The sequence below is a fragment of the Oreochromis niloticus genome, linkage group LG14, assembly GCF_001858045.2.
Source record: "Oreochromis niloticus isolate F11D_XX linkage group LG14, O_niloticus_UMD_NMBU, whole genome shotgun sequence".
Taxonomy (NCBI): domain Eukaryota; kingdom Metazoa; phylum Chordata; class Actinopteri; order Cichliformes; family Cichlidae; genus Oreochromis; species Oreochromis niloticus.
In genome coordinates, this window is record NC_031979.2 from 1,100,884 (window position 1) to 1,113,867 (window position 12,984).

General features: G+C 42.8%; 2 protein-coding genes across 7 annotated transcripts in view; both read right to left on the reverse strand.

Moving 5' to 3' along the window:
- Positions 1 to 1,302: 1,302 nt before the first annotated feature.
- On the reverse strand, positions 1,303 to 6,590 carry LOC102080743 (translation initiation factor IF-2). Of its 4 annotated transcripts, none has more exons than XM_025897933.1 (6): positions 6,180 to 6,588; positions 5,349 to 5,686; positions 5,185 to 5,267; positions 3,107 to 3,159; positions 2,871 to 2,991; positions 1,303 to 2,197 (listed from the first exon to the last, which is right to left on the reverse strand). In XM_025897933.1, exons 2-6 carry the CDS (start codon positions 5,510 to 5,512, stop codon positions 1,338 to 1,340), a joined length of 1,281 nt encoding a protein of 426 aa, XP_025753718.1. In that variant the 5' UTR covers positions 5,513 to 5,686; positions 6,180 to 6,588; the 3' UTR covers positions 1,303 to 1,337. The 4 variants fall into 4 exon arrangements, with proteins under 4 accessions (XP_025753718.1, XP_013121073.1, XP_005462498.1 ...); XM_013265620.3 differs by having other exon boundaries at positions 1,396 to 1,583; positions 2,113 to 2,197; positions 5,349 to 6,585; XM_013265619.3 differs by having other exon boundaries at positions 5,349 to 6,588.
- A 535-nt stretch (positions 6,591 to 7,125) lies between these two features.
- LOC106096811 (ubiquitin-associated and SH3 domain-containing protein B) overlaps positions 7,126 to 12,984 on the reverse strand; it is a 45,176-nt gene continuing 39,317 nt past the window's right edge. For 2 of the 3 annotated variants that reach the window (XM_013265628.3, XM_025898141.1), the window contains exons 16-18: positions 11,466 to 11,572; positions 11,262 to 11,371; positions 7,128 to 9,958 (exon numbers count right to left, since the gene is read on the reverse strand). In XM_013265628.3, the coding sequence (XP_013121082.1) occupies positions 9,821 to 9,958; positions 11,262 to 11,371; positions 11,466 to 11,572 (355 nt within the window). In that variant the 3' untranslated portion in view covers positions 7,128 to 9,820. Of the gene's footprint in view, positions 9,959 to 11,261; positions 11,372 to 11,465; positions 11,573 to 12,984 lie in introns of all 3 variants that reach the window. The other variant, XM_013265627.3, reaches the window with a different exon arrangement.

Sequence of the window (12,984 nt, forward strand, 5' to 3'; positions counted from 1 at the left end):
AAGTGAAAATAAAATAAACAATAAAAGGTGAATCAAATAGACCATTATGGCAAGGCTGGGATGGTCCATTTGGTAAAGGAAATCCGTTGGGCATCTTTCTTCACCTTTAGACAATAATTCTGATGGCAAAAGAGCCAAACGGGACAGGCAAAAAAGAAAAAAAAAAATATAATAATGTCACACTATTAATCATTAGTCAGGTGAGTAAGTGTGTAATTCATCATTTATATGTCATTACTCTTCCTTAGTATGCCATTTATAAATACAGACTTATCACTATGACTATAATTATGACTGTGATTATTACTAGCAATGCTGATAGCTATAAATGCTGTAACAGATTAGCAAACATGCCTGTATTTATGAATGACATACTAAGGAGGAGTCATGATAAATAAATGATGAATTAAGCGCTTACTAATACCTGACTAATGCTTAATAGTGTGACATTGTCATAAAGTGCTACCATGTGATTAGCACCAACATGCTATGTGCTACTATCGTATGAGAGCTCAGCGGCATTATTAAATGATAATAAATAAATTCAATTCAAAAGTAACTTAGAATTTGGAACATGTGGACAAACTGAGCCGGTCACAGCGTTTCAGTCAGGAGGATGGACCAAGTTTACCTTCTTGTGCACCGAAGACCCAAAAAATGTCAGTTTGGCAGTTTTTGAACATTTGGGTGTAAAAGCAGTGCAGCCATGTTCAGTCTAGTCCCTGAGGCTCTCTGTCTTTCACCTGTTGGATGACTTTCTACATGTCGATCTTCCGCTCGGTATTTCTGCTGTTGTGCCAAAAAAGGATTTTAGGTATTTGGCTAAAAATGACTGCCCACATTTAAACTGCTGTGAATGACTTATTAGACTACAATCTGTCAAACATGTATCCTATGAGGGATGTCAAGTTATTCTGTGACTTAATATTTCCTTTATTTATCTGGTAGCACTTGATAATAATGTCACACCTATAAGGTCCTGTTTTCAGTCACTGACGATGTGAATGTAAGTCCAGAGCAGAGCATGTACCTGCTGATGGTGCAAGGACAAACGGACAAAAACTTCCCAATATATTGTCTTGGAAACATAAATAGTGCCGTTCTGTGGTGTCTGCATGTGGTGGGAGTTTGCTGTGGAAGATTCGGGTTTGATGGAAAAGCAGCACAATTAGTCCATAGGATGTATCCTGTGGGAATGAGCAAGTTGTGTTGATTCATTTCAGTAGGGATAAAGAAAGTGAACCAAGCTAACAGCATCAAAATCAGCCTGCGTGAACATTTAGACAAAGACAAATGTACCACATATTATGTTAACGTTTAATGTGACAATCACAGTTTTAATCTTCCGCTCTGTGGTCGCTCGACTCGAGCGATGACACCCTGAGCACACTTTCTTCATCACATCCCCTCGTCCAATCAAACTCCAGGAGTCCATACCGGGCCTTCCCACAGAGCTGTGCAGTGAGAAAGTTGTGCTGGGAAGCCATTGGAATGATACGGTAGAAGCAACCGCCGGCTGTCTCCACGGAGTCTTTCAGCTTGATCTTCTGAACCACCCTCTGATGTGCTGCTGCCAGCTGAGGCTGCAGTGGGGGAAAATCTGTCACAAGCTGCACGTCAGTAGGAAACGTGTGTGCGTGCTTTGAGGCGTGTAAGCGTGCTGCCCGTGCAGACTGGAATCCATGCACAGAGATGAGTTTGTACAGGTTGGTTCTCCACTCAGTCATGCTTGGTCCCGAGGTTTGGGGCAGCTGTGTGCAGCCCTGAATCTGAGCAGTGGACACTGTACTATTAAATGTTGGGTCACCACCCAAGTCACTGCTTAGACTTCCCCCCAGACAAGTGGCCTGAACTATGGACTGTGAGGGCACATGGGGAGGGGAGCTATACAGTCCACCTTTCAAACTGCTCTCAGCAGCATTAGCCTGAAGTGTAGAGCAGCGGGACTGTGTAGGGTAAGGACGGTGCTCAGTGGGGACAGAGAGTTTTCCAAGATGTGGCAAGTTCTTTCTGAAGACTTTGAAGTTCTTGTAGAGGGCCAGCACTCTGTCGTCGAGGCCAGCCTGCACACGGTTAGCTATGCTGTCATATTTGTGTGAGAAAAGGAGGAACCTTTGATCCTTGATTGGTGACGGTTCTGGTTGTGGTTGAGGATCCTCTGGAGCCACCAGTGGGGAGTAGGTTTCATTTTGCAGCTCTACGAACATGAAAAGGTCCATAAAAAGGTTAAAAAAGAGGGGAAAGGCATTCTGAATGTGCCAGGCTTTTACTTGTATCTGAACTGCATAGACGTGAACTTCTGATATATTTGATGATTTTTGTCATTTTTATGACCACATTAGCTGTACCTACTCCATTTGCACGAAAACACGACTAGTCCCCAAGGCCTATGGTGTGAGGGCCCTCTGGGGGCACCCAGTGTTGATTTCTGGCCTTGCTCTTAGAGCCACATGATTTTAAGTATACGATGAGAAGGTCACAGTCTTCACACTGAAATTATTCTTGTTTCCTTTGATTGGTAAACCTCAGCCCATGTTTACGTCAGAGAAACTCTCTACGATGCTCTTTTTCTACCCAACAATGTTACTGACCTGCTGCCATTTCACCAAATTAGTTGCAAAATGTTTCTCAAGCCCTTTGTTTTTTTCATACCTTTTCTAGCCAATTTAAAGACATGCTGCTGTATCACATTTTCTCATTTTAAACATTTGGTATTCTTTCCATGTTTGATTGGAAATAAAAAATGGATTTATGAAATTTTCAAATCATTGCAATCTAGATTTATTTACATTTTACACAGAATCCATTTTTAGGTTGGTTTAATAACAGTGAAAATGATCAATATTTGTCCCTGTAAAACTCTACTTTACCTGGTCGTTCTGCTCTGGCTGTTTCTGCTCTGGCTGTTTCTGCTCTGGCTGTTTCGGCTCTGGCTGTTTCGGCTCTGGCTGTTTCGGCTCTGGCTGTTTTCTCCTGCTCGCTCTCTTTCCTCTGAGCACATCACAGTCAATTAATATCAGCCAACAAGTGACGTTTGTTGGAGTGATGTTCACAGAAGTATTGCTGACTTTAATACTTCTGACGGGGAATCATTTTCTCAACGTACTTTTCCTGTTTGGTCGGGCTGCCCCTCGTCCTTCTCTTCACTCACATCATTCACTGTGAATGAACACTGACTGTAAGGAAACTGCCATAGTAACACATTAATAATGACATATGGACCTTAGATGGTTGAAAACATGGACGGAGCTTCCGGGTGGGACAAATGAAGCCAGTGTGGAAATGCCTTAAGCCTGCAGTCTTTGTGATGTCCACTAGATGGCAACAGCTGTGGAGAAAACCAGTCTGCTTCTACAGGAGACTCTGAAACAGGTTTCTGTCTCAGCCTCAGTGGACACTGTCCTCCTGACTTTATGGCCCCTGTCACATTGAATACACATATGAAGTTTTTTTTAATAAAACTTGGACATACTATGTTAACAGTAGGGATGTGGTATCAGTCAGACGTGCCCCTCCTCGTCACATCCTGTTTTTGTAACCAGGATGGTGGAGGCGGGAACACTCCTCTCAGGGATTCAGACTTCAGAAATAACATCTTGGTAGCTTTTATACAGTTTAACATAGAAAAGTTGTTTCTCTCAGTTAAAAATGTATCGTAGAAACTGAGATTTGCAGTGGGCGTTCTGACAAATGTCACACAGAAAAACAAACTTTTAGAAGAATCTGGACTTAAACTGTGTCCATGTGGGAAACGGCTAGCAGTGATGTATGTGGGACCACATCAGACCGCAGAAAGTCAACAACACCTCAAATGACTGTGAGCAACAAAAAAAAAAGTGTGTCCTGAGATAAGTTTGAGTTAGTAGTTTGAGTAATGGCTTAGACGTCACATAAACAGACGCAGCCAACATGATGTCACCTACGTGTGCTGGTTAGTCAAACCTCCTGCTGACTGTTTTAGCCTTCGTTCTCTGACGTAACATTAAATAATAATGATAATCATGGATTGCATTTATATAGCGCTTTTTGAGACCCTCAAAGCGCTTTACAATTCCACTATTCATTCACTCTCACATTCACACACTGGTGGAGGCAAGCTACAGTACGTAGCTTGCTCGTGATACTGCTTGCTCGTGGGCTAGCAGCGTGTCAGTGTGACTCTACTGGGGACAATAATCATCAAATGAACATCACGATTTCTTCAATAGGACTTGGAATCAGAGACCGTTTAAACTCATTAGGAAAGCCATTACTGAGGTTCCAAAACAAGTGTGGGTGGTTTTCCATAGACTCTCTTCTTTTACATCCAGAGGACTCGCCCTCTGGTGGCCATTAGAGAGAATGCAGCTTTAAACGTGCTCAGCAAACATTTGCATTCACATTTTTGGTCACACAAATAAGGACACAGTTCCCCTCTAATTAAATGGACTTTCAATGGATTTGATTCAAAATGACAATGTAATCTCGCTAATCTTAACGGTCGGCAGGTTTTTACTGGAAACAAAGAAATAATTATACTTTAGTTGCAGGTCGTATTAAAAAGTATTGCCATTGTCATGGTTCTGGGTCATTTTGACCCAGCTTTTTCTGTTTCTTATGTTTTGGTGTTTTTCTGGATTATGATTTATGTTCTGATTAGTTAGTGATACTGTTTTGATTATGGTTATTATTATTTTAGTAGGTTTTGGTCAGTGTCAAGTCTGTCTCTTTCTGTCTAGTCCATGTCTTAGTAAAGTGTGTTTTGTTTCCTGTTTTACTTTGAAGGATCATGGTCATGTGTGATGTCAGTGTGTTCAGTTTTACTTCTCCCTTGTCTCGTTAGCCTAATTTCTCCCAGCTGTGTCTCCCTCCTGTTTCTCATTCCCTGTTTACTCCCCTGTGTATATAAGCCCTGTGTTTTCCTGTGGTCTCTGTCGCGTTGTATCCTCACTTCCTCTGTGTGCTCTGTTTGCTAACCTGCCACCCTGTTTAGTTAGTTTTGTTCTGTGCCTTCCAGCAAAAAAGCTGAGTACTCTGAGTTACATCTGGCTCTGTGAGTCTTGCATTTTGGGTCCTCTCCTCCTGCCTGCCTGCACACAGCCTTGACAACCATATTTTAAAGTTAATTTATTGTGGGGATACTTTAAGCATCTCTGAGTATTAGGCACCTGCCCCCAAACATATATTCCAAATACTGCTGTGTACCTTTGGGAATGACTTCACAGAGCTCCATTTCTGTCTTCAGCTCTCTCACAGGTTTGCTTCTCTTCTCATCACAGGAAGTTGGTCTAGATTTCAAATAAACACACCAGTAATTCATGAGTTACATGATTACCACGAGATGTTCTGAATGACTTTTTAACACTCACAGGAAGTCCGGAGCATTTGTTGGATCATCTGCTTGCTTTTGAGGCGCCACATTAGCGTCCTCAGAGGGTTTCGGTTGTTCGTTCACAGGACTCGCAGTCTGGATAAACTTCTCCGTCTCGTCTTTGCCATTTTCTTTCTTTGCATCAGTTTTTTTCTTTCTCATCACCTCCAGCTTTTCTTGAGCTTTTTCAGCTTCCTTTTCTGTCTTCTTCTCTGTTTCTTCTTCCTTTGTATCGTCACGTCCTTGCCAGCCTATTTTTTTACTTTCTTTCCTTGTCCTCTCATCTTCTGGTCCGCTCTTCTTTCTTTTCAGCTCACCTTCTTTCTCATTTTCAGTCTGGAACCATAAATAATCTGTGATTTTATCCTGCTTGTAACCTGTGGTGCATTCATCCGTTCGTTGACCATGAAAGAAGCTGTCATCCCAAAGTTTCTTGCCCTTCCTCCTCCGGCTGCGGATCACAGAGTTGGGGATGTAGCCATCGGGAGCGATGGGCCAGGTTAGAGGCTCCCTGTGTGCAACAGCAGCTTCAAGTCTGACTTGAAATTTAGGCCTCTCCATCAGGCTCCAGATTTAGACAGCAGCTAGCAGGACACTATAATGTTTTTTGTTTTTTTGTTTTTTAAAAACTTCCTGTGCTCAGGTTAAGCTAACCAGCTACTGGCTCCAGCCTCACAGGTGTCCTACAAAGCAGCATCAATCCTCATGTCCCGCTAAGACAAAGACGCTTCCAGTAATGTTAACCTACGGCATTAATAAAACCGACAGTGCCTGTGGCCTATGTTTGAATCATCCATTATATCTGAGAAACACATGAGTTCAAACTCACCCAGACTAGTCTCGTGCTCCCTTTGAGCAGTTTGTAATATCTGATGTCAGGCTGCTGAGGCCCCCTCACTGCTGCTGTTACATACTCAGTTTGAACACAAACACGTGATGGAACTAACAGCAGTGTTCAAAACCACCATGATGCATTCCTTAAATGGGACCAGTTACATGAATTCAGCGATTAACTAACTAACTATGCGCAGAAACACAGTTATTCACAAACCCAGTCCAGTCTCAGTGTGACTACAGACAGCGCTGTGAGCACACAAGCCCCGCCCAGTCTCTGCTAGAATAGTCTGTTGGTGAGGGGCAGCCAATCAGAGGACGTTAGCTTAAAGACAGCAGAGCTTTTTGTAGACGGCCGGGTGAACTGAGAGACTGCAGGCCTAGAATAAAACAAATGAGGATTATTTCCACCTGTGACTCATGCTAAGCTCTCGTTCTCTCGCAGAATCCAAGAAAGAAAAAAACAACGGCCTTAATAAGCACGAGGCCATTTTTTAAAATACAATGCTCTTTGCTAAAATTTGATTATCAGCACATTTGACAAGTTAAAGTTAGTTTATTTCACTATTAGCAAAGATATTTTTAAAGATTTTGATGAAGGTATTTCAGCAAAAAGTAAAACAATAAGTTGGCTTCTTTGTGGCTGTGGAGGAAAATCAAGGCAGTCCCAGAGTGACCAGCACTTTACCTGTGAGGCAAATGTACAGGATGGCCTGTATGTACAGTATTTTTGTGTTTTTTAAAATTACAGTTCTGTGCAAATTCATGAGCCGGACATCATTTTTTCTCTCGCAGCCTCTACTAATCACATGTCTATTACAGGAAAAACAAAGGTGGCACCAGTGTGTTAAAAAATATGAGCCTAAATGGATTTAAAATTCAGCGGTTTTCAGTCCTCAGCCAGATTTGCTGGTTATGAACAATCAATCTTCACACAACAATCAGGTATTGATTTTTATTTGACTCATTCTCCTTTACAGTAATTGCATCAAATCAATCAAGTCAAACAGACAATAACTTGCACACGTGTAGTAAGACTGCAGTTATGGAGAAAAACGATGCTTTTATTTCAGCTTCCATCAGAACAAAACACAAAGGGTCATAGTTCAGTCGTAGGCTGACGCTCACACATTAATCACTATGAAAATATTACAGCCGTTAAAAAGCGCAGCTGCTCTTTATACCTCAGAACGAGACAGAAAATGGAGATAAAAGCGCGCACACACACACACACACGTGCATGCACACAGACACACGCACACACACGTGCACACACTCTCACACACACACACGCACACACACTCGATGTTTAAATTACAAGCCAACATTTTGTTTCCAAAGTCCCTTTAAAATAAGTGCTGTACACATGTGGTGATATAATCAGACAATAAATAAAGAGTAAAGGAACACCATGGCTTCTTCCTTGTCATTTTTCACACAGATTAAGACTTTTTATGTTGCTCCTGAATGTTGGACATTTATTAAACAGGAAGAAACTTTCACATTCGTGTGGGAGCAGTGACTCTCACCCACACACACTTGCATCTGTGACCACTGTGCAGTAACACAGTGACTGAATTCAGCAATGCTACAAGTGTTTAGCAGGTCTGATGTGAGGTCTTCACTGCATGGACTGACTCGAGCATCAGGAGCGCGTCACCACTGCTGTGTTCTTCCTGACTGATGCTTCTCACGGAGGTTTCATTGCAGACTGCTGATACAGTTTTTACAATGCAGGTGTGTTCCTGCAGCTTCTTTCTTTACTCTGAGAGCAAAATTCATTGTTTGGTCTTCATAAATTACAGTTTGACAGAATCCGGTTTACTTTCCTTTCATGCTAGTCAACAAAGGATTAGCTGAGTTTAAAAATCTGATTGAAAGTGACACAGTTTACAAAATAGAAACAAATAGTTTAGAACCAGTCAATCTTATAACAGATTATTAAATTACCAAACGCTGTTGTTAGTCTTGAATTTTCTATATCCACCAGACTGGATTCAGCTGCTTTTACTTGTAATGTGACCGAGTGGAGCTCTACTGTTGTCTGTAGCAGACATGGCACCGTACAGCTGGAGTGCAGCAAACGACTACACTTCCCAGCTGTGCCAAACTGCTTCTTTAAAGGAGCAGTTCTTCTAAAAGTTGGTTGTGTCTAGGCTGCACTCTCCTCACACATTTTTAAAATGATCAGCACTGAGTAGCTTTTCTCAAGCTGTCGAGCTCTTTCTGTGGCGTTTGTGATGAACACCATGATGCTATATGTGAACACAGCCTTAGCTCTCGTGTTAGCAATGGAAGCTGCTCTGCACTTGGAACAACGCAGACTACTTTGCTAGTGCGTATGAAGAAGCTGGCATTAGATTGCAGTGGGAACTCATTTTGCATTGTCAGCATGAGCCAGGATTCCCCAAACTCAGCGGGATAAAAGAGCAGATGTGTGAATACGTTGTTTCTGCTACAGCTGCTGATGGCAGTCAGTACATCAGTTTAATCTTAGAGAGGGGCAACATCACAGTCAATCAAGGAAACAGTTTTCAAACCACACACCCACAGACACACACTGTGTGTGTCTTAAATGTAGTCAACACCTGAGATACAGAGCATAGGTTCTTGCATGCTGTTAGAAATGATACCTGTTTTTATTATTTTTGCTTGTAACAATAAAGGCTTATAAATAAATACAAATAAAAGTGGAAGACGTTTCTGATCGTTGAGAGCGTCTGAACAACACAAACTGCTGCTGGACCAGAATCAAGAAGCTACTGTGTGATTGTCGGTATTGCAGGTTGTGACGTTGCTGCAGAGACACTGGTACCCTCAGTGTGCTACATATGGAGACGACAGCGGGGGGATGCATTGTACGGGGACATCGGGAGGGTGTGACCAAGACTATGAGCTGTGGCGTAAATGTTCTACCTCAGCCAGTTATGTGGCAGCGGCAGGACACGGGACGCCAACGCCATTAAACCTCCAATAATACTAGGCTGTTGTTTGTGCTTCAGTGTCCTTACAAACCGCCCACAGTCTCATTAAACTTTGAGAAACTCCACCACAGAACAAAAAGTGTTCAGGATCCTTCATATAGGTTTACATAAAGCCATGTTTTTAAAGCATACAAATGATGTCATTTATTCTAAGGTTAGAATAAAACAGTATCTGATGCCTTTCTACAATAAACATCGGCGCGTTTAAGACAGATTTTAATTTCACACTTTAAAAAAAATTATAGCCTCAAATGTTATCGATAGAAAACCTTCAAAAACATTTGCACCTATAGCCAGAATGCTACTGTGTGCTAACATCACAACTCAATAGATCAAACTGGGAATTCTCACTAAAATCAATCAAACGTTATTTTTAATACGGGGGGGAGAACAGCTGTCTTATGATCTTGGTGCTAATTTCACAACATTTCCTGAGACTGGGTGGATGATATCTGAGCGTGCTTAATGTTGAGCGAACACTCAGCCACGCTGCCAAACTTTGTCACCACTCACTGGCTGGGTTGGTCACCTGGGGCCGAAAGCCGAGGCTTTCTCTGCTGAACGGGCTGAAAGAGGAAAGTTCCAGTATTTGGAGGAAGGGCGGGGTTGGGGCGGCGGTGCCACTGTATCAGAGGGTCCGATCAGGCTGCTGTCATTCTTGCAGGAGCGTCTCCCTCCAGTCAAAGCTGTGGTTTGGTCCATGTGTGAGGGGCAGGATGGGAGGGTCCACTAACTGCCACACCCCCGTGTCCCCCTGCTCCTCACAGGAGCAAAAGCCCAGGTAGGGGATCTGAGGAGCAAGCAGAGCAAAGGAAACGTGACTCGTATTAAAGACGATGGAGGTCCGACACAAAAACCTTTGTAACATTTTCATGATCGTTTCCTGGATTTTCCCATGTTTGTAAATGCAGCTCCTCATTTAACCTCTGACAGAAAGGAAGCCACGACTCACACGTCATAGGTACTATGTTACAAGACTGACTCTGTTTTACATGTGTACTCACACTAACAGAGCAAAAACATCACAGGATAATAATTACAATGTATCATTTCTTTGTATTTAACATAAACACACATCTCACTGTTTCATTAATTATTTATAAATCGAACAAAAAAGACTCGTTTTTTTGATCCTTTTAATTTTCCACTTTAGTATGAACTGATTTATTTATTTCCTATTTTCTGACATTATCAGCTGTTTTATACTTTACAGTGTCATCCAGCAGAGAGCAGCACAGTCAGTGTGAGTATGAGAAGCAGTTAATGACCCTCAGTGAACATCTCATCAACAGGAACAGGAACCGTGGACAGCTACTGTACTGTGATGGCACAAAGCTCCTGTGCTACAGCAGTGTTTGGTTTACTGTTGCTAAAAAACACATAAAACTGCTTTTTTGTTCCGTTTAATTGAAAAGAGAAACCAAAGTAAAACCAGAGGGAAACGCACGCACTTCACTTTTTGACTTTGCGTTATCTGTTGTCATTGGGGCATTTCCAATCTTCCGTATCCATGTTTGGTTTGACCGTTTCACATTAACACCCTGGATAAACACTAAAGCCTCAGTGACGTGAGATACGTCAACTCATTTCCCCCTAATGAGCCACCCAGAGAACAAACGTTATCTAAAGAGGAAGTTTAGTCTGGTAGGAACCCACAAACATGATGGTAGAAACTGTGCACATGAGAGTTTCCAGTCGCTTCCCTGCTTTTCAAGTCGGGTCAGAGAGCTGAGGATGAGCGAGCTGGGCACCAAAAACTGTTTAAAGTAAATGCTTGTGATCACAGGTGCACACGTTTCTTATTTAAACTGAAACCGTGTTAGACAGTAGGACTCGTGTCTGTTCATCACATGATTTCAGAAATGTCCCGTTCACAGTTTGTTATTGTCTGATTCTCTATAAACCCGTCAGAGAAACACAGCTTTGACTGTTTTTTCCTCTGTACAGTGAACGCACCCCTGTTTTTGCACAAATGGGCCGGATGAGAGGAGGCTGGAAAGCCAGATGGAAGCAGTGATGGATGGACAGAAAGGTGGAATGTACAAAAGAAAGTAAAACAGATGCACCAGATGCAAAAAGGTGTGTGAGCGGACCTTTCGGACGACTTGGATGAAGTCCTTGGCGCTCTGTGGGCTACGGCCCTGCAGCTGGCGTGTGCAGGCCTCTAAGGAAGAAGCGTGGGCTACAATCAGCACGTTGTTTCCTACGGAGAGTGGAAACCCAGGCGGAATGCACACATGAACATGCTGATCTTTAAACGCTCCACATCTGCAGCAGCTCTGCTGTGCGTCTCTTACCAGTGTTTTTGCAGTCTGACAGGATGTCTTTGGTTACTTGATAGCTCCGACTCATGTAGTTCTCGTAGGACTCGGACACAGTGAGCTTGCTGACTGGGATCAGAGGTCTGCATTGAGATAAATAATTAGTGAAACATGTTAGGCAGTGGTAAGTGTCTTCTTTGTGTGTTTGAGTGGGCGTGGACTGCGGTTTGGGAGATGGAGTAAGACTCAGTCTAGATACTTCAGTCCATCAGAACTACAGAGGAGATCACTGCAGGCCAGGCAGACATACACAGGGTTTCTGCTGGTGTGTTACAAACCCTGCTGCTCCTGCTTCAACGCCCCAAAAGTTGGGACTCTGTGTAAAATCAGTAAAAGCAGAACGCAACGATTAGCAAACCTCTTAATCCTGTATTTTAATCACAACAGAAGTCACATGCTTACACTACATTTTCTATTTTATTGAAAATATTAGCTCATTTTAAATCTGATGGTAGAAACACATTTCAAAATCAAAGTTCATCTACAAAAAGAGTCAGGGAGTCTGGAGCAGCAGCTGTGCACAAGGCTGAATATCACTAATGCAAACAGTCACGACTCTGTGCACGGGTTCAAGAACACTTCCAGAACACAGCCCGCTGTGCCACGAGTGCAGGTTAAAGCTGTGTCATACACATCGTCCCTGGACCCAAGCTCATTCAACATGGATGGAGTGAAGATGAAAACTGCTCTGTGATCACACAAATCAAACATTTGTAATGTCCTGTGGACTAACGAGCAGCGGGACTGTCAGACTTGTTCAGAAGTCTCCACCTCTGACGGGATGGAGGAGCATCATGGAACTACACAGCAACATGTGCTGCCATCCCGACCATGTCTTTTCCAGGGAAGAACCTTACATATTTCAGTGAAACCACACATACGACAGTACGGCTTCACAGTAGAAGAGTGAGTGCTGAACTGGCCTGCAGGTGTTTCACCAGCGGAAACGTCGGGAGCATCGTGAAACAAAGAACACAACAAACAAGACCGAGGAGAGTCGAGCAGCTACGATCCTCTGTGAGACAACAGCGGGACAACCTCGGCCACAGGTCCAGCAGCTGCTCTCCTCACGTCCCACACATTTATGGACTGTTGTTGGAATAGCGGGGACGCTACACAGCAACAGACATGACACGTCGGTGCCATTGAATAAAATATGAGCTAATATTATTCTTAAAATGGTTCTTTCTCTTTTCTAACATCTGATATATTTTCTGCGCTCTACTGTGAGTAAAATACAGTTCATGGTAAATGGACTGATTCTGATACAGAGCTTCTCTCTCGCACTCGCTTCATACAACACATTCACACTTGGCATTAGTATATTTGTATATTAGAAGGATGGAGACTGGCAGGGATCGAACCACCAACCTTCCCATCAGCACATGACCAGCATACCATTGCTTTCTGTGTGGATTTATATTTACACTCATATAGATACGTCTTAGTTTCTCTCCATATCGGAGGTGTGAAATATGCAAACTCTAACACGGCA